Here is a 22,020-nt window from a genome sequence, read left to right on the forward strand (position 1 = left end):
GGCTTTCCAAAATGTCATCACCTCATCAGTTTATCCTATTAGACATTTGTTTGAAATTGTCATATTTAGCATATGAATTCTTGAGTTATGGAATGTGTTTTGTGAGGTCATAGTGACCTTTGACCAGCAAAATCAAAAATGGTCCTCCAGAGTCCGAGATCAGAAATGCTTCCATAGCAACGGTCTGTCAAATAACAGACCGTAGAACGCCGTGATTTCTTCAATCAGGATCAAGTATTCAACAAAGCTATGTAATAAACAGTTAACACATTTATCCACATGCACACGATTGTCTCTGTCTGTTTCCGAAATATAAAAGTCAGAGTTTTCTTTTCCTGCCCAATCTAGTGTGAAAAGGCCCATTCCCATTTAACTCATGGTTATGGTGCTGTGTATCAGAGACTAATAATCTACAAGCTGTATGACTCTTACCTGAATTTCCCAACTGTTTGTAAAATCTATACTCCAAATGGAGCTGTGGCGCCCTGGACTTTATAGGTTCCTGAAAGAGAGGAGAGAAGAAAGAAAGAAGGGTGAGTGTTAAATATTATATAGCTCACAAATTGGATAACGCACAAAGTCAATATGCTTTATCTAGGAAGTTGGTTGTTTGGCTCAGTTAACCCTGCGGGGGTAAAATTATTCTAAATGGAGAAAACAGAGCATTGTGTATTTGTAAAAAAAAAAAAAAAAAAAGTTATTTTGAAGAATCAATCCTTGCATGGCTTCAACACAAGTACAAGACAGTAGTTTATGAGTCAACCTTGCATACACATCAACAGGATTACCTCGGCCTGCAATTAACTTAAATACTTACCTTATTTCAATGCCTAATATAAGTTGAATTAAGTATCAGATCAGACTTGTGGGGTGTGAGAGAATAAAGAGCATTTCCAGCTGGTGAGCAGCAGGCTTTAGTGATGACAAGGCCGATAATCAACCCACTGGGACATATTGTTCATTATATCGCTAGCTCCAGCTTTACAACCTAAAATGTAATCTGATTAACCCCACTCTTATGATGACAAGGGCATTATAGACAAACGTGAAGAGGATAGAACAAACACACACCCAACTTAATTCCTTTCCTTAATCTTCAATAGCTGTGCCACAGCCTGTGTTAAAGCCCCTCGACCACAATAGCAGTATGCAGTCCCCCTTTTCACACTCTGCCAACCCATACTGGCTTTACATGGGTCTAAAGAAGTACGTTATCCTGTTTGTCAAATTGATAGAATAACCTCTGATATGCCACAATATGACACAGCCATACATGACATTTACCTCTATACACATTCATGCAACTTCTCAAGAGGTGCGTGAAGTGAGATTAAATCTTAAAAGTTGTTTCCCATGTGCAACTCATTCCAAAGCACTTCTATTTTAAATTATATAAACTAAAAGCTGAAAGCTGTTAAGCTCCCACATTCACTCCATTAGGCCTTTATTAAATCAGGAGCATTTTGTCTTCTGTTGCCCTCCTAACACGTAGGAGTGCAGCGCACACACAAAGTATGAGCCGTGCTCAACACAATAAGGGACTTCCTTTTCCATCCCTTTGTGATGGCCGTTCTCAGTCCTATGGGATGTGTTCTGTGGTTTCACTTCAAGGTTCAATCAAAAGATGGTTAATGGTTTATTTATTAACCAACCTTGCTTTACGGTGTGCCAAATTTCCCACATATAAACTAGGGCTGGGACAATACCTACAGTGACTCCCAATTCGATACTATCACGATACTTGGGTGCCCATTCAATATGTATTGCGAATTTAAAATATTGCGATTCTACAAGTATTGTGATTTGATATTACAATTTATTGCGATTTTTGTTAACTTTTTTAACACTAGACCATGGGAAAAGTTGAATCATACACTTCTAAGGACTTTTACTTTGGACAATATCTAAATGAATACAGTAAAAATGTTTGATTTTCACATGTTTTGGGGGTGAAGGCAGAGAGACAGAGCTGGAGCCCTGTGGTCCTCTCTGTGTTGTTGGGATTACCATTCCAACACATCTCTCTGTTTTAAATGGGAGGGTCTGTGTCAATGTAATCAAACACCTGATTGGCTAATGATAATGACCAGTTTTGTATGTTTCCATGTCTTCTGAGGGAGGGAGCTGCATTTGCAGGCAGTTCTCACTCGTTTCTAGAGATCATTTTCCAGGACTTTTTCAGTGGTGATCTAGCTGGTATGACAGACAGCTATCGCACAATACGCTCTCTGTGGAAGTCTGATTTAAAAGACGTGCAGTCTGTGGCTATAACTTCTCCATGAAATTGTCTTTTACATGCTTAGAAATTATGACAAATTGATTCAAAGTTAGAGTCAAGTTTGCTAGGATAATTAACCGCCACTGACTCAGTTCATCACACCACAAACCATAGCCCTTTTACTAGTAATATTAAGTGGAAGTTACAAACAGTACCTTTGAAAACAAGTTGGGAAGAAAGCAGCGTTAAGTAATGTTATCCAACCTGCATGTGCTCCCAATCCCATGTGACGTGACTGGGGAGTGAGTTCACAGCATTTCCATAACATAAACGAGAGCAGCCCTTTCAAAATACTCTAGTCCATAAACTGCCATTTGAACACTAATATGATCCTGAACATAACTTAGCCCTTTCAGATGGCAATGTTATCCGTTTTGGACTCTAGTAACGCAGCTAATGCCGGGTACACACTACACAAGAATCAAGACGATTTTGGGCCCGATTCCCCCCTCCCGACAATCGTCAGCAAAGCCCTGATTTTTTAATGGTTCTAAAGATTATCTTTCCAGATACTCCTGTGGTGTGAGGTATGTTAAGCTTGTTTTTTACATCTCACGATCGACTCGGAAGTCCATCCTGGCCGCTCTGATTTCAAATCATAAATATTGAACATGTTCAATATTTATGATTGGATTTTCTGTTGTGTGTGGGGAACCCCGAAGACATTACAGACAAGACATTACCAAAGGTTGATTCTATCACGTTGATCTAAAATAAGCTTTCAGTACTTTTTGTCAAGTAGTCACTTTGAAACACTTTGATGAAAGTGAAAGAATGAATGAAAATAGAAAGAAGATCATAAAACAATGGGGTATAAAGTTAAATCTTATGAACTACAACAAACAACTGGCAAACACCGCAGGAACTATGTAGTTTGGTAAAAAGAAGAAAAGACAGCCATACACAGGTGACAACGTTAGATAAGGAGGTGCATACGCTTACAATAATTTGACCAAAAACCCCAAACATGTAATAGAGGTGATTGATATGACTACATACAATCGATAGGAGAACAGAGGCATTCTCCTGCTCCCATATGATGCCAACAGGCGCCAACTCACAGAGACTATAACAAACATAATTTTCTATTATCAATTGGAAACACAAAGATTTCAGCATTCTGCTCCAAGATGATGCCAACAACGAAAAGTGCCAGAGAAGTAAGCAGTCACTGTGCATGCCGAGGGCTAGAAATTGAGAGTGGAAGACAGGAGGCAATACAGAGGAGTGGAGGCCTGTGGGAGGAAGACACGTGACTAGTCTGGGAGGCGGAGCGGCGAACTGCTGTAGCGTTGTCATCCACCTCCCACATGTATACGGACAACGAGCACGTCTCGCACAAGTCAGGCCATGCCAGCGAGGAGAGGGAAAGAAAATATAAAATATATAAATAATGAGTCAAAACAGATGGCACAAAACCACAGGAACCTTTAAAACAGCTTACAATAGGAAACAGAGGCTTATGGCAGCTTTACGTACTTATGTCATCTCTATTCCTAGCAGATGGGCTAAGCTATGGCTGTGTAAATGACCAGGGCCAAGCTGAAAATGTCTGATGTAACATCTTTGCATATATGACAAGGATTTTTCACAGCTCAAATGATCTTTGATCTGCTCCCTGTGCCGACATGCTCCCCGGACATGGCAGGGCTGCACCCGCAGAAACACTTTTGTAAAGGGGAATGTATTTGGGGTTTATTTCTCCCCCGCATGTATCTACAAATTAAAGTCAGCTACACCCTTCACCTTACCCCGTGTAGGTATTTGTATCATAAAAACCTCTGTAGCCTTCTACATAAATTTAGTGACGCAACATTAGCAGGGCAAAATAAAAGCAAAAACTGTTTTTCGGATGACTTAACAATTCACCTTAAACTTCATCTTGTTTGTAATACTTAACTGGAGTGTAAGTTTTGGTTACCCGTGTGGTGTCATGCAGAGAGCAGCTTTTGCCAAGTGTGTTGGCCTGTGTCCAGGGCAGCTGACCCGCAGGCTAGAAGGGCCCTTCCCTGTCTAACCTGCTGCTACAGCAACCTCTCCACCTCAGCTGTTCCACACTGAAGCCCTGTGTGCATTTCTGTTTATCTGGGTTCAATATATCTGAAACCAAATTGTCTCTGCATGAGACCAGCAACCAGACATGTAGGGGTGGGAAAAAACATGATTCACATATGTATCGCAATTTATTTATTTTTTTTACAATTTTGAAATCAATTTTTTAATGCCAGAATTGATATATTTGCTTCATTTTAGTCTATGCAGAGGAAGAAGGAAGAAACTGCTTTTATTGTTGTTTGTGTGTATTTCAGAATAAAAGCCCCATGTTAACAAATGAAGGAATTCTGTCCACGGAAAAAAAGGCTTCAGGGCTTTTATTTTGAAATGAAAGAAGGAAGTGTTGATTTAAAAATAAATCTTTACTTTTTTTCCATGTCTGTGACATATTACAGATACAGGCATTGAAAGTGTAGTAATGTTGCTGGTATGATGTTAATATACAGTCAAAAGATCACTTTCACTGTCAGTGACATATTCTACAAATGTCTCGACATTGAAACTGGAGTAATGTTGCTAGTATGATGTCAATATACTGACAAAAGATCACTGACTGTTGCTGCTGTGAACTGTGTGCGGCTTGTGATAAAAATAGGCGTGAGCGGCGCGTGAGCCAAGATCCACACTCTGCTCTGCCGATTGCAAAATGTGGATAAATATTTTATACAGTTCATTTTTATTGGGCATCAACATCGCATTTACGCACGAATTCTTGAAAAAAAACAAAAAAACAAAAAAGAAGAGAAGCGTAAATAAACGCTTTAGTTCAGGTCGCGGTCACGTGAGACTCAGCTGAGACGGAGCTGTGCAGACAGCTGCTGCACGGATTAAAATGAGAGCACATCTGTAGAGTAAAACACTTTTGACAGCCTCCAGTCTGGACAAGCACGGGGCAGACGGGAATGATTGTCTTTTTTACCGTGTTTCAATATCATTGCGGGGCTACAGTGATTCACGACTTTAAAAAGAAAGTGAGACAGGGCCGTAAAGTGGGGGTGGGGGGCCAATGGCCCCTTGACCCCTCTACTTCCGGCGCCCATGATCAGATACCATTTCTTCAGCCAACCTCATTGGCTGGCTTATCAGTCAAATTACGATGATTGAAGGGACGATGGACATGAGGATATAAATAGTGGTAACTGACTTATACTAGATGCTGCTCCCAGCTAAAAAGCTTACAGATTTGTCGATATCAGCGTTACCAGCAAATACTGCCCTGGTAGGATCAAATCCTGTAATTACAACATCCTGGGGATGGGTGTGAGATGAAATGTTACATGCCATTTCAAAGATCCCTCTTAGAGTAAAACACTTGAAGCTTGTACAAATTTATGATTATGTAATGACGGATTAGGTTGTGGTTTGTGTATTTTAACGTGTGGTAGCCTCCGTAGACTTGTGTGGCTGGTACAAGCCATCAGCGCCACACAAAGTCCTCTTCCTGGGATTAACCAACTCTGCATATGATGTCATCTGGGCTAAATCTGATCTCTGCTCCAACACAGCTGAGAAAGATCAGAATTGACCTCAGTGACTGGATGGAGTAATCACCAGCAATTGAAGAGGACGAAAAAGAAAACTATCAATGATAGGTGCAATCAGAATAACATCATTAAAAGGGCAGCAAATAACAGATACGTGACAACAGTAAACCACAGCCTAATCACTGTGTGCAAAATGAAAAACAAACAGGGCCCAGCATTTGTGCCTGTGCAAACACAACCTCATTTCTATATTCTCACATAAATAATTACACTAATTCTGTTGATCACTGTGATCAAGACAGAAATGAATTTTGCTGCAGTTTTCACTCTTTTTTTGGCATGTTGAACATTTTCAACTACAGTCAAAAGGAGATAAAACAATTAGTTGATCACCAGAAAATAAATCATATATCGTTTTGATAATAGATAAATAATTTAATAGTGGTAAAAAAGTTAAAAATACACTGGTTCCAGCTTCACAAATTAATGAATTGCAAATGTATTTGCTGGTTTTCCCTCATCCTCTATAGTTAACTGAATACTTTGGATTTTGGGACTGTTGGTTGGATAAAACAAGCTATTTAAAACTCAACTTAGACATTTCCCCTATGTTCTGACATTTTATAGACCAAACGATTAGTCAACTGATCAAGAAAAAAAATTAATCCATAACACAAATAATGGTTAGTTGCAGCCCTACAGTCAAAAGTCTAATACATTGTTAATTTTTAATAATACTAATGGTGATTTACAAATATGCCAATATTCTAAAATGATTGATTTCACACATTCAGTTGTTACTACACACGTGTTTTGGTGAAATAGAAAAAGAGACCCCCTTTTGACCCAACGAACAATATTTTACATTTTAAAACGGTATCGTTCAGTAAAACAGACAGCTGCGATGATGTAATGTAACAAATAAATAAACATCTGTGCTGTTTATCATTTGTAAAGCCAGTGTGACATTCAGCGTGTGCATATGTATGCCTATGTGGGTGCCATGTTCAGGGGAACAGACCCAGCATTATGCATAAGGCCCAGAATAGACCCTGACCTTTGCCTGACACCCAGTAAACCATTTCACAATATGCAACTGGCAATATGACTCCCCTCATCTGAGACAGAGCAACTCAAATGCCAACATCTCTACTCAGCAGCCTTCATTGGGGTATTAATGATGCTAAGTGCTAACTGTAAGGCTAAAACAAATGGAGGCGATTGTAGTGTGTGTGGTGTGTGTGTGTGTTTCTCTATTCATGCAGTCTTTATGATCCGAGGTGTCTATGGTGGGGAGGTGGTGTTAAGGAGCGAGTGGTGTCAGAGAGCAACAGCTGGCCGGTGTCCAGCACTTCTCCTGTTTCAGCTCAGATTTAACACACCCAGATGGAGCCATCAGCTGCTTCCCAAAAAAACACAGGGATACTCATACTACACTGCTTGAAATCAGACAGAATTACACATCAATTGTATGTTCTGGAGAATTTGACCGGAGTGGGGTAACTGTGCCCTTTGACCTAGGGTCACTCCATGTGCCAATTGAGAATTATTATCATGATTTGGACAATATGATTAACATTAATTGTGTTGAAATGTTTCTACTTAGAAGGGGCTGTAGGAGAGGTGTGGTACAGCTACATTAATGGAGAGATAGCAACATTAAAGATGGCTTCCACAGCAGTTCAAATACAATGTCTGGTATCATTAACAGGCTTTCGGTGGATCTAAAGCTGGGGACACACAAAGCGGACATCAAAGAACTAGAGGTGACAAATGCCACCAGTTGCTTCGCCTTTGTCTTGGCCAAAAAGTTGCACTCGAACACACCGCAAACACTACAGCTGACGGCCAACTACCACGTACGTCCTGCGCCTGTGTGAAACGAGCTTCATTCCAGACGTTCATGTTGTTGTGAAAAAATCTGTGTATTGGCATGATCAGATGAGATGACGATGAAAATGAGGAGAGCCTTCTGTGTTTTTCCTCATGACTTTACTCGTTGGCTTGTTTTCCTCACTCTGAATCAGAGTGAAATTGATACTTTTGGTTTGTTTTCTATTTAGTCTGGTTGTGTTTCACAGCAAAAATTAAAGTAGACCAAATACAAAAATTCATTTGCTAAAGGCCGTTTACGAAGGAGCGAATTTATCTTTTTCGTCTCGAGAGCTGCCACTTCTACGCAGGGAATCGCAGATTTTAAAATATTGCTGTCAAATTTTTTTCACTTTGAGTTGGCACTGATCTACTGGGAGCATGAATCCTTTCTCCAGTTTATCTTAAATTACTTTAAAAACCTCACTATTTTTGCGGACTTTAGCATATTCTGTATGTTCACTTCCGCCCAGATGTTAAGCAAACATCGGACTTCTGCAGTAGTCCAGGTCAGTCCTCTCCCACTCAACCTGTCGTTTACCTGTGTCCATCTCAACAAATGCCCAAACAGACCACCCGAAATCCCCCTTTTTGTCTCTCGCAAACAGTCACGTACCAGTTGTTTTGGACCGTGCACCAGCGTATGGTTACTGCGTTCACAACTGTCCAAATGAACCGCACAAGAGTTTGATTAAAATGGACTAAATGTTGGCTTGTGAAAGCGTCTTAAGAGAGTTGCCGTGTACTTCTCAAAATTGTGAATTAAAAAAAAAAAAATCTTCAGATTGTACTTTGATATTAACTGCCTTTTATAATGGAAATAGATATTGACTAAGGAAGTGGGAAAAGCCTCTGTCAACTGAACATATCAGCTTTCAATGTCATATGTGGCTCTTTAGCAGCATGTTTTATGGTCAGTGGAAAGCAAACACAGAACACAATGTTACCAGTGATCTACACAGTCAGGGGAAGTTCCACTCACGTGAACCCAAGAGGCAAGTCTCCTTTGTCATTTAATGGAGGAGCGAGGCGTGGCGTAAATACAATGTACTGTATTGTGTACTTCCTCATGTGTTTAACTTTGAGCTTGTATCCAATATAAATGTTTTCTACTGGTTCCTGACATAGCTAGGGAGTAATGAGACAGTACACTCACTAAATAGTAGGACAGAGAGTTATTTTTGTTGTTTGGGAACTCCAATGTACAGTCTGTACAGTTAACATTGTTTATTGGGTTTGAAATTAAACAATGACTGAGTTGAAAGTGCTCAATTTCAGCATTATGGTGTTCACATTAAAGTTTTAAGAGCAATGGATGACTTGTAGCTCTTTCTAATAAACACTGTCACTTTAGTTTCAGTTTACTTTTTTATGACCAAAAAGTGGAATGATCCTGACTCGTTACCAGACCAATTAAGATCAGTTTCCCTTGAAGACCAAACTGAAGGCAAAAAGCCCCTGATTAAAGATGTCTTGAGTCCCTGAGAAATCATCATCAGAGAGGATACCTGCTGATATCTCCTGATCACTGACTTAATACGAGTCATTAACTGTATTTTCAACCAAAATTTAATTAGTCCAAAGCATGTTGCTGCCCTTAAAATCAGGGTACTATGAGTAATAAGTTCCCACTGTTCATCTGATGTGGATGTAACACCCTCCAATGAAAGCTGAATTTCACTATAACAACGGGGCTTTTTCACAGCAGAAATTTTGACATGTCGTAGCAGGAGAAGAAAAGGTGTAATTACCACCATTAATGCTGGCTTTGTTCCTTTTATGTGTGTCAGTGAGCCATGTCAGGAACCCAATGCTAAATGCAAAATAGTAGTGACATGGAACAGGTGAATGTATAGCAACCCTTATTAATTACACCTATGGTTTTCCTCAAATGACATGTCAAAATGTCTGCTGTGGAAAAGGCCTGTTTGATATCAAATCCAATATGCTAAACTACAGACTCAACACAACAAAACAAAGCATCCTTGCCCTATTTCTTATGGTCTGCACTACATATCCTGTCAAACCCAGGCCATGCAGCAACATGTTTTAATTTCTTCTTCTGTGGTATGAAGCAGCTTTAATTCAAACCTCAAACCTTGCCTTTTTGTCTAGCAAAGCAAACTCTCAAAAATAGAACCTGCGGTCAATTTGGCTCAGCACTTTTCAAATTACCATCATCTGATTCTGGTTTGGTTATTTTGGCTCTAGTTTACCACTTCAATTATGATGCTTTAAAGAAAGTTAAGACAGGACAGTGCAGTGTAAATTCATGGCAGTCACCATAATCACAACAGAGAAAGTGTGAGAAGCTGGTTAACTATTGCTATAGCCTTGAACATTACATACAATTTAGAAAACAAGAACACAGCATCAGTGTAGCGCCTTAAAAAAACTTTTAAATGGAAAATGTGATGTGCTTCAAACCAGGACGTACACTTACACGGTACAATTACACAGCACTCACTGCTCTACAGGCACACACCCTACACCGTATTCAAACATATTTTTTGTGCAGTCACAGTTTGCACTTGTGTATTTCTACATAAAATTCTGTTCTTGTTGCTACTCAGAAGTCGGCAACGTTTAGACTCTCCTGTGCCGGTTTTATGACTGATACTAAATCATCCTTAAAGCAACAATGTGCCTGTGTGAGTGTACTGTATTGCTACTGATTCATTAGAGGATTAGCTAGTTGACTGAAGGTAGGCTTTTACATGCTGTTGACATCCAAGGATTTATTCATTTAGTCTGCCCGGCATGCTCTCTGGAGAGCCCGAGCAGGGTAGGGAAGAACTTAAATCGTCAAAATGTCACTTTAATTCCAGCCAAACATGCTGATAGAGCTTTTGTGCCTTCACAGTTCTTTGACAACTGCCTCATGGCGCGCTGGTGTAAGCTGCTGAGCTAGACTGCAACAAGAGTTGCTTATCATGCTTCAGTGGGAGGCAGACAGGAGAGTTCAGTACAACACCTCAGATTTCCTTCAGAGTATCACGACTGACCAGCGCCGTGAGTGGCTTCACTCACATAAACCACCTTATTCTTATGCCTCTGCATCAGTGACTCAGCCAGAGAAAACAAAACGTCTGCCAGAGACTTTCCACCCTTCCCCATACATACAGTACAACCACATACCATACAGTATATACATGCTCTTAGGAAGCAATACACAACATTTTATGAAATACTTAAGGCATCCTTAATCTTTTATAATTTTTTCATAAGCTGAAAATTGCAAACATTTATGACATCATTGCTTCAAAATATTGTTATGGCCAACATGTTGGCAAAAATCTGATTTGCTAATCTACACATACAGCAGTGATATCAGCATTCATTTGGCGTCAGATGGTTACCAGATATCTGTAAGCCCAATATTCACAGTTCTTACAGCTCTGTTTTGGTCTTCACCAAGTCAGTGCGTTTCTCATGGCTTTTACTTTGAAAACAGCTGCCTGCTGCAGCTGGGCACGGCACTGATGAGAGCAGTGAGACTGAATCTAATGTTAAAATTGTAGTCTGGAAAACCAAAACAATGAGCTTAAAGATGCTAAAACGAACCATCGAGCTGAGGGGAACTACAGAGTCGAGTAACACATTGTCATTTGACCGGATGCTCATATAAAAATTAGGGCTGTCAATCGATTAAAATATTTTATCGCGATTAAACACAAATTAATTGTACATTTATCTGTTCAAAATGTACCTTAAAAGGGAGATTTGTCAAGTATTGACTACTCTTATCAACATGGGAGTGGGTAAATATGCTTGCTTTATGCAAATGTATATATATATTTATTATTGGAAATCAATTAACACAAAACAATGACAAATATTGTCCAGAAACCCTCCCAGGTACTGCATTTAGCATAACAAATATGCTCAAATCATAACATGGCAAACTCAAGCCCAACAGGCAAAAACAGCTGCCAGTGTGCTGACTTGACTACAACTTGCCAAAAACTGCATGTGATTATCATAAAGTGGGCATGTCTGTAAAGGGCAGACTCGTGGGTACCCATAGAACCCATTTTCAAAAATGAAATGAAATTAGTGGCGTTAAAACGAATTTGAGTTTTGCGTTAACTTTGACAGCCCTAATAAAAATATTAATTTGTGCATTTGTAAAGATTTAACAGAGATTCCAGTATTTTTTTTTATCATCCACCAGTTAGTTGTCATTCACACTTGACTAAAAACCGAGCTAGCTAATTAAGTTGTCCGCAACTTACATGCTGCACTCCGCTAGATTCTTTCCCTAGAAAACAACACCACTCTATCTTTTTTTGAACAGCAAAAAGACAGACAGTCTTGTGTCCTTGTGAATACCAAAATGACAAAGTGCTGTTTCTTTATCTGGGTAAACATCTTTGCTCAAGTGTGAAGTGCACAGACTCTAACAGAGCACATTTACCAGTCGGTTAACAGCTAAGTGTTTCATTTTGTGATTTGGCCAACTTGTGGAATTAATCTTAATTAGCTTCAGCTGATAAAGTCTAGGGGCGACACTTGTCATTTCAGCCGGAGTTCCCTAAAAATAGGCTAAAATAAGAAGCCTGGACGACCATTGTATTCTTTGGTGGCAAAGGGCAATTTCATTGTCCAGTCTGAAATCCATCTGTGCTTTGAACAAGCACTGCCAACATACTTAGGGTAAAACACTGCTCTGTATGTACATGGCCGGTACACAATGCACAGTAGATCTCTGTGTTTATTGTGTTTGTCTCCCTATATGGTCACTCCAATATCAGCCCCTTGTCCCTGAGCTATGGGAGGCGCACTGTGCTGTACAATTCGTCCCAACACTATAACAATCACTTATTACACTGCTCCCATATTGGGCAGATATTACAGCCACTTGTCATTGTCAAAGGTCTATGTCTCTACAAAGAGGCCTCCAATTGGTTTATTACTTGTTCCTGATAATACCAGCTTTGCAAACGCCATGTCTCACAAGTACCTCCCATCTGTCATAGATGAAAATAAAACATGAAAAGAAGCTATAATGAAATACAAGCTGTAAAGTTTGAAACTCCAACTGTTTGCAGGGTGGGCTGGTGGATACGTCACTGAAAACCGATTCAATTGGATTTCTGAGCCCAAAGAATGGATTAGATGGGTGTGTGCATGTGTCCTGCACCCAAGGCTAACACAATGATGGGGTTAACAAAGGGCTGATGACCTTGATAAAAACGTACCCTGAAGATAATGGCAGAGAGAGACAGAAAGCACTACACCAAGATAGCATTCAAATAAAAATAGTATAAGAGAGTGATGTGAAAAAACATTTCAGGGAAAAAGAGGATTAGATGGTCATTTTCCTCAGTGGACAGTTATGTCACCATGCCAGTTGAGTGTATTGATGGTGATGGTGGTGTCCCTTTACCCTTTAAACGAGCCAGATGGGTGCTAGGTGCTACAATAAGCCTCGACAGAAAGCAGACATTAAATGCTGCTGTTTCTTTAAGACACTGGGATCTCCCCTTGGGAGTAAAGCCTGCAGTGTGCTTACAGCAGTGGCTATATGGTCCTGCCTCCATCACACAGGCGTTTGTCAGTGTGAGAAAGCATCCAGCTGAACCAAAGACTGAACCACTGTGTGTCGACAAGGCCCGCTAACAAAGACGACCTTTCAGCACTCAGCAGTTTCCCCCTTCTCTCTTGCTTTTTGCAGCAGCATTCACAGCAGTTCCAGATCCACTGGCCTGCCATACATCTCTATCTCTGCTATCACGTGGTGGAGCAGGGTGACACTGGCATTCACCTTTGTCCCAGGTGCAGGCAGGCACCACCCACACGCCCGACTCTGCAAGTTGGTACACAGGATACTCAGCACATAAAAGGCACCAGCTCAACACTGAGTAATCACTATGTGCTGTCCTGCAGAGGCTGGCATCTACAATTCATTACGTTGCAACAAAGGAGAGGGATTAAACTAGTTTTAACCAGCCAGATAACAAAACACAGTTTGCTATCTAAACAAAGTTTCCTTATTGGTTTAATGGTAGATAAACAAGAGGTCACAGAGTAATAACTGACATACTTCCTTTTCACTGAGTCTTTAATGACAAGGGGAATGTAGGAAGGAGTGAAGTCTATATTAAAGTCTGTATTAGAGCTGAAATTATATAGTTGTTCAATCAATTACTCAGTCACCAGAAAATGAATCGTCAACTATTATGATAATCTATCTACCTTTTAAGTCATGTATCAAGCAAAAAGGCCAAACACTCTTTGGTTCCAGCTTCTTAAATATAAAGATTTGCTGCTTTTCTCTTTTTTATACAACTATAAATCACATATCTTTGGGTTTTGGATGGATCGGTCAGGCAAAACAAGCGATATGAAAACATCATTGTTCGTTCAGGGAAACTGTGACGGGCATTTTTCACTATTTTTTGACATTTATAGACTAAACAATTAATTGAAAAAGTAATCAACAGATTAAAGCTTCAGATAGCCTATGATGGCAGACTTTGGCCAATCACAGGTAATTTCAGAGAGCGTTCCTATTGGCTGTGCTCCGGCTGGTGGGCGGTGCTTGGTATTTCTTCAACTGATCTCAACATGGCTGCCGGGTAAACAGTACACTACAAGATGTTTCTGAAAACATTTGAGGCGAGAAATAGGCATTACAGTAACAGAATATTGATTCATATTTGATGGATTTGATTTGAAGTTCGTGAGTGATTGACAGCTGCTCAGAGACGGCAGCTGGACGGCAGACTGCATATCAGCTCTGACTGTTTGTTTTCCTCCGGTCTGTGAAATCTTGCAGATGCCAATGGGAGCACCGGAGGATGTACATGATTTTTTATCAGATTACCTCTCTCATGCACTACTGTCAGGATGACCGTTGAGCGTTTTATAAAAAAACCTTTTTTTTTGTAATATTTGCTTCATTTCTACCCATTGCAGCTTTAATAGATGATCAAAATAATGATTAGAGGGCGGCTGGTTAGCTCAGTCGGTAGAGCGAGCGCCCATGTATCGCCAAGGCTCAGTCCTAGCAGCGGTGGACCCGGGTTCGAATCCGGCCTGTGGTCCTTTCCGCATGTCATTTCTCTCTCTCCCCCTTTCCAACACTCTATCCACTGTCCTATCAATAAATACTTAAAAAATAACTTTAAAAAAAAAAAAATAATGATTAGACGCAGGCCTAATATACTAGTTCCTTTGAAAGAAAAGATTTGTACAGTTTAATAGTTACTTAATTCTTATCCAATTAAAATTAGATTCTATCAAACTGTACAACATACTTTATTAATAAATATCATCAGCTAATAGCATTTTTCTAGTCCTATACTTCGCCAACAGTTATTTTAGATTCTATCTATAAGTGAGCAGTTACCACTGAAGTGACTGACAGGCAATGGAGGAGAAACTACTCATGTCAAGCATGTGTTAGCAGGGACTCATAGATAACAGGGCTGTTAGTCCATAAGGAGTAACAGTAACAGCCTCTGACAAAACACAAGCCCAGATGGACAGGCAGTGAAATTCACTGGGTTACCCCAGGGGGCTGTGAGATCAGGGACAGACAACTGTATGAAGAGTCTGCGTTAGCCCGAGAATCGACAAGAGAGAAGCCCTCTCCTTGTCAGGCGTAACAACACCAGCGCACAGGCCAAAAAGTACTTCAACAATAAGCCCAATTTGTCTAGTTTATGTTGTAAATATAAGCCTAAAAGAGATGGCTATTGTAAACATCAGAGGAAGCAATCAGAGTCATCATTGTAGCTCCGAAAATACAACAAGAAACATGAACCACCATCTGAAATTAGTCCTCAAAATGAAATCCTAAATAAGTCCTCACAATCAGGCCCTACTATTAACCGGGCTTTGTCGAGCGTGTTGACACCATTAGCACACTTCCTCCTCTCACTATTATACATTCAGATAAACGCTGGGTCCAGTGAGCCACAAGATCCATGGAGCAGTGTTACGGCCCTAATGCCACATCCAGATATAGCTGGACACCATGGGCATAAAAATACCCAAACAGATGGGAGGGTTCACAGGCAAGGGGGGAGAGGCAGCCAGCACAACTAGAGATTTCAGAGGAGAGGAGAACTGCAATTACAGCTGTTTGCTAACCTCTGCCTTCTATGTGGTTAGCAAAGCCTTCAGTGGATGCCCGTTCAGAGATAATGACCTCGCTGGGAGATATGATGTGGTGGAGATGACGCCGAGCCCACCCATCAGCTCCAGTATGCCTACTTAACTAGAGTTTGAGTTAGGCCTTGCTTATATTAAGGCACTGTCTGAGAGAGAGAAAAATATCTGCCAGTGATCAAAGCGCTACAAGTGGCAACACATTTAGAGCAAAAAAAAGATGTGAAGAGGAAAGTTGGTGTGCAGAGGAAATGGTTGAGCAGTCACTGGCTGGCCTAGAATCTAACAATCAGAAAACAAACAGGCCTTGACATTTCATGTGGTTTCTCACAGCCTGTCTTCATGCTACTAAACCAACGGCTCTGAAAAAAAGGCCTCATACTGACACAAAACAAAAAGAAAGTAAATTATTGATTGCTCATAGGGCCTGGTGCGAGCTTATTAGAGGGAGAGCTTCCACAATAATTGACATTAACTCCACTGACTGAGGTAAATGTTGGATGGGTAGATGGGAAGTTTTCAATTTTGGCTTTTACAAAGAATATTGGTTTGCAAACCTTCAAGACATGAATTTCAGTCCAGAGGACAGGAAGTAAACACTTGTTTAGAACCACCTTGAGAAACTAAAAAATGTTACAGCTGAAAAATACAAACTTTATTTCAGTTTGCCCTCTTTTTGAAATGCTGTAAAAGGAAAAGAGACACCTGTGCTTTGAAAAAAACACCAGTCGAGATATGGTTTGAGATATTATCCAGTCTAGTCTTCTTCACCTCTTTGATAAACACAAAGCAGAGAATGGTTGACTCATTAACAGCACATAGGGCCAACCTGTGGGAGGATGGGGGTGGGGTACAGTGCCTATTTACTTCCTGTATCGGACTCTCTTAGGTCAAAGAGTCAACTGCACATAAATACATTTTTAACATGTGAATTGTTAAAAAAAAAGCACATTAAACATCAGGTAAGCAGGATTTGTCATATATGATGTGGACTGATATTGCAGAAGTTACTTCACCAACCCTGAGTATGCACTTACCAATTTGATGGCCACATATTCGTTAGTATAGAGATTTTTTCCCAACCGCAGCTCTCCAAAGTTCCCGCAGCCGATTTTTTTACCCACACGGAAGTTTGGGCCAACCATAAGAACTCCAGAATTGGTCCCTGAACTCCGGCCCCCATGTCCAGTCCTGCTGCCTGCTGTCTTAGACATCTTTTTCCCTTCCTCTGTCTCTCCCTTGCCCCCTCTCTTATCAAAATCCATAAGCTTGTGATACCCTGGCCTCTCCACGGTTATTCTCCAGCCATGCAGACCATAGAAACTCCAATAACAACGACAGAGGACGCTTTAGGGAGGGGGAGGGAGACAAAATCTCACAGGACAGAGGAAAGGTGTTGCTGTTAAAATGTGCAATGGTTCAGAGAACACTTAAATGAGCTCAAGTGCCCTGTGTGCCTATCAGACAGCTCTTCTGGTGAGTGCTTTCCTTTTTCTTCGTGCTCCTCGTTTACCAGAGAGGCTCCTTTCTTGTATGTTTCACCAGCTCCAGTCTCAGAGTAGCATGTCCCTGCCTGAAGAATAGGCAGGTTGTGCAAGGATGTGCCCACAGACGCACATACAATACTAGTCATAAAAAAGCACTCCGAAACCCAGCTACTGCATCCACAAGGCCACTTGGGAACATCTCCTGGAGTGCCTCATTCCTTCTGGTCAGCCTTCAGTGACACCGTGGGCACTCTCCATGTTGCAGGGCCACAGCAGACGTGGCAACGCAGAGTCAAAGAAACCAGTGATATGAAAGACAGGTAACCGATGGGTTTGATGTCAGCTGGATATCTGAAAAAGCAAAAACAAAATCAGTCCATTTTCTATATGTAAAACAACACAAATCATGTGTCAAAAATGAACTCAGTCATTAATTATTCTTACAATATCTTTTTTACTGTTTAAAACATGAAGAAAACAGATGTTCCCTATGTTTACTAACTGCAGGTGAGTTTCCAGTGGCAATCCTATTCTACATTTACAATGAAATGTGCTGTCAAACACTTTATAAGCATAATCTGTGAAGCAATCAATATAAAGCAAAATATTAGAAAACTGAATCAGTTATCATCTGCTCTCATAACACTTAGTGGTCCTGATTCGTTAAGAGATTAACATTTTCAGAATAAAACTTTAACCTTTGACTTGAGGATCAAATTATGTCTACTGTGGCTGTTCCTTACTACAGCTGAAATGAGATCTTGCTCCAGACCGGCGCAAGGCAAATCCAATAAAGCAATCGATATGAGCGGAAATATTCCACAGTGGACCTCAGGCATGAGAAAAAAGATCTCTTTTACAATTGATCCTATTTTTGAAGGCCCATAACACAGTGCCTTACAGGGATTTTGCAGATCACAAAGTTGTTTTTTTATAAACAAGACTAATGTATCTCATGTTATTGAAACACTGTTGAGTTTTAGGCTTAATCCTCAACAACTTTTGCAGATGTGTAGATCGTCAAATACATAAAAAATAAGAGCAGTGAAAAAATATCTGCACACTTCTAGTAATGTGTATAATTACACATTCAAGAGGTAAGGATAAAAAATAAAAGTAAGAAAGTGACAAGATGGGAGACTAAGCCATACACTATGATAAAAGCAATGCCAGGCACAAACAACGTCAATCACAACCATAATTTCAGTTTTCATTGGCAGTGTAACTTGACCATCTGTGTGCCGCTTTTCACTAACAATCACATGCAGACGTCTCTGTCCAGAGAGCAGGTAATGCAGGCACTAGCAATTGGCAGCTACTCTTTCCTAGGGAAAGGCACTTACACGGATCAATGACTGCTTTAATGCCTCGTCTCTTCATAACATTTGCATCATTGGGAAGCATATTATTGGAACGATTTGGATATGGTCTAGTCTACAGCCACAGTAGCCTAGCTGTATCTGACAGTCTAGGAATAATAATATAGCATCACAGGACTAAAATACAGTATTATAAGACATAAGTATGCAAATGATGAGTGAGCATTGTTTTATGAAATATATCTATTAAAATCATTCACACACGATACCTTTGTGATTTTAGGCTATATTAAAATTTAGGGCTGGGATGATACAAATACCTCCCGATTCTATCAACGATTTGATTCAATCACGATACTTGGTCGCTGATTCGATATGTAATGTGATTTTTAAGTATTGCGTTTCGATATTAAAATTTATTGGAATTTTTGTTAACTTTTTTAACACCAGACCATGGGAAAAAGCTGAATCATACACTTCTAGGGACAGCCGGCTTGACCGCAATACGATAACGTTTCCTGTCCATGACAGAGTTAGCATGCAGCTTTAGCCATTGTGTCTAGCTCTGCTTTTTCTATCAATGTGTGAAACCCATAGTTTTTCCATACTTTACTGTATGTGTAGCGCTTGCAACTGTGGATTTAACATGTGGGGGTGCAGGTCACATCCTCGTGGACCCTCCGTCGTTTTCTGCTTTGTCGTTTCGGCTAGCTGCTGCCGGATGCGTTTTGTTTTGGTGACGGATACGTAATGGATATGACGTCACGTTACTCAGACTACAACAATAACAGTGTCAACTTCCTTCTACCTCCTTATAGACTCGAATGAAGCATTCTGGCATTAAAAAAATCGATTGAAAAAAAAAATCGTGAAACATAGGTGAATCAATTTTTTTCCCCACCCCTATTAAAATTACACACTTCTGTCTGAAATGTTTTAAGGTGCAAGTTAATAAACAATGACACAACCCATTAAAATCCACTGAAAATCTTGTCTGTACTCTTTCAGTACTGCAGTCAGCACGCCTGAGAAGAAGAACACATTTATAAGCCAGATATGCAGTCAATCATTACACTGTCACGTCTTCCTTGTAGCATACTGCACGACAATACTTACTGTAGGAAATGAGGAGACTAGTCTACCTGGTCATAAGGTTGACAAGTACAATAAACGAAGTGGGTAAAAGCAAAGCCAAATGGTCACAACAACTTACAGAAATGGCAAAGTGACCCCAAAACTACACTAGTACATAAAACATAAGTATGATCATGTTTGAATATGAGAAAGGATTTAGATGTCCCTGGAAAACAATAAAGATCTAAATAACTTACGATAACTTTAACTTTAGGGTTAACATTACACTAGCTTTTACGATAACCATCATGGCCCCCATGTCTAGACTGTCTCATTTCAGGAAGTTGCGTATTGTTTTTCATGTCAGCTGTTTGACATAACTATCGAGTTGTTTAAAACATACTGACTGATTGGTCACATATGCCAAGTTTTAAAGGTGGCACATAACACAAGAGACCAAAAAAGGTGAATGATACCTCGCCATAAAACGAAACCTAAACGTCAGCTGTGCTACAATCAAGTTAGCAAGTAATAACACGACACAAGACGATTTAAAAACGTTATATATAGAAATACAACACACAGAGAGCCTCAAATTGTACAATAAACAGTAATACCCAGACCAGATTAACATTATTTTCCTGTGGCACATTAATATCTGCCTCCTTTTTGAGCTTGTATTAATGCTAGCTTATACTTATACTTTTATATTCTTTTATTAATTTCTATCTTATGCATTTTGTGCTCTTTAATCTTGCTTTTATATATGTAAAGCACTTTGCCTTTGTGTATGAAATGTGCTATATAAATAAACTTGCCAAGCCTAGCTTCCAGCTACCAGCTAACTGGCTACCTAACAGTGGTTGTCAGCTGTCATTTCAAAGGTTAGTTCTGGTTGTTTTTAAAGTATCCTCTCTTTGATTGCACTAATGTTGTTTTACAATATGAGAAAGAAGAAATCTAACAAGCAAAAACCCTCGTCGACAAGTGTCTCCAGAGGGTTAACATTACACTAGCTGGTTCTGGTCTGACAAGGCCAGATACTCTCTAGGCTATCTGAGCAAGCTCAAGTTAGCTTGATATCCTTCAATCTTGGCCAGTTTGTTCCTATTGAACCGTATATAAAACAGCATTAACAGCACATGTATCTGTAGTAATTTAGACTAGGTTGCAGCTACATTATAAATGTCACATAACCAGTTAAAGCTGGCTAGCACCTACCACTAAAAACACGGTTCCTCTTGGCTCAACGCCTGATAATAAAACACATAACATCGACTAATCTGTTAACAACACTGTACCATAAGCTGACTAACACTAACTCACCTTTATATCTAAATAACACAGTCGATGCTGGACTTAAAGGGCATATCAAATATTCATTGATTGTCCTCCTCCTCCTGTGCTACATTAACCTGGCTGCTTAGTAAAGGCTTAATAACTGAGACATAACTACTTAATGTTATGATATAAAACAGGGTATTAACTGAAAGTGTAGTTCATATTAAAGCTGTAGAGATATTAAAGCACTGACCACTGCCGGGCAACTCCTTAATCCTGAACAACCCGCCTGCACAGCGACGACAGACAGACAGCCTGGATCTCTCACTAGCTCCACTAGCTACAGTTAGCATGCTAGTTAGCTCCAGTTAGCATCAACGTTAACGGCGGGATGTTGCCTTGGAAACAACAGTTATATATATACATGTATGTCGTTAAAAAGGAGAGTGTGTTACCTTTAAATGTCAGCAGTCGAAGTCATGTTTCTTCTGTTGTGTGTATCCTTCTCATCTCGTTTCTCTTCGCCTCCTCTAGTTGCTATGATTTCGCTGTTTGTCTCTTTAAGCCTCCTCTCAGCTGAACGATACCCAGAACCCGCGTCACAGCGTCACAGCCGGCTCACAGCACAGAGGTACGCTGGGAAAGTGACGTAACTGCGTTTGGAGAATACAGCGAAACATCAGGCGAGCGTTACGTTACTAACGTTACTGACGTTACTAGGCTCCAAGCTTCAAACTGCTCCATTTAGTGGACACAATTAAACACACACATTCTGGTAAACATGTGTAACATCATCATATTGTTTATATTATTATTATATATTTATTTATAATTCAACACAAATTATTGTCTCTAATTATTAAAAATGACTAAAAATGATTGCTCTCAAACATGTTTTTTTTTGCCACAGGTGTATCCAAAGTGTTTTGTGTGGTTTGAAGTTAAAAATTGTTTTTAAAAAAATAGACTGTACTTATTGATGGTTTTCATTAAGAATGTCATAACAACAAAGACTCCATTTATTTTTTTACAAAAAAACTATCCTTTAGTAC

General features: G+C 39.9%; 1 protein-coding gene across 8 annotated transcripts in view; it reads right to left on the minus strand.

Annotated features, from left to right (window-relative positions):
- Positions 1–21,644, minus strand: part of csnk1g2b (casein kinase 1, gamma 2b) — a 40,554-nt gene extending 18,910 nt beyond the window's left edge. For 2 of the 8 annotated variants that reach the window (XM_037769561.1, XM_037769562.1), the window contains exons 1-3: positions 21,424–21,644; positions 16,845–17,645; positions 433–502 (exon numbers count right to left, since the gene is read on the minus strand). In XM_037769561.1, the coding sequence (XP_037625489.1) occupies positions 433–502; positions 16,845–17,072 (298 nt within the window). In that variant the 5' untranslated portion in view covers positions 17,073–17,645; positions 21,424–21,644. Of the gene's footprint in view, positions 1–432; positions 503–16,844; positions 17,646–21,013; positions 21,088–21,221; positions 21,375–21,423 lie in introns of those variants that run through there. The other 6 variants (XM_037769557.1, XM_037769565.1, XM_037769564.1 and 3 more) reach the window with 4 other exon arrangements.
- Between the last annotated feature and the right edge of the window lie 376 nt (positions 21,645–22,020).

This window comes from Sebastes umbrosus, chromosome 5, assembly GCF_015220745.1.
Source record: "Sebastes umbrosus isolate fSebUmb1 chromosome 5, fSebUmb1.pri, whole genome shotgun sequence".
Classification (NCBI taxonomy): domain Eukaryota; kingdom Metazoa; phylum Chordata; class Actinopteri; order Perciformes; family Sebastidae; genus Sebastes; species Sebastes umbrosus.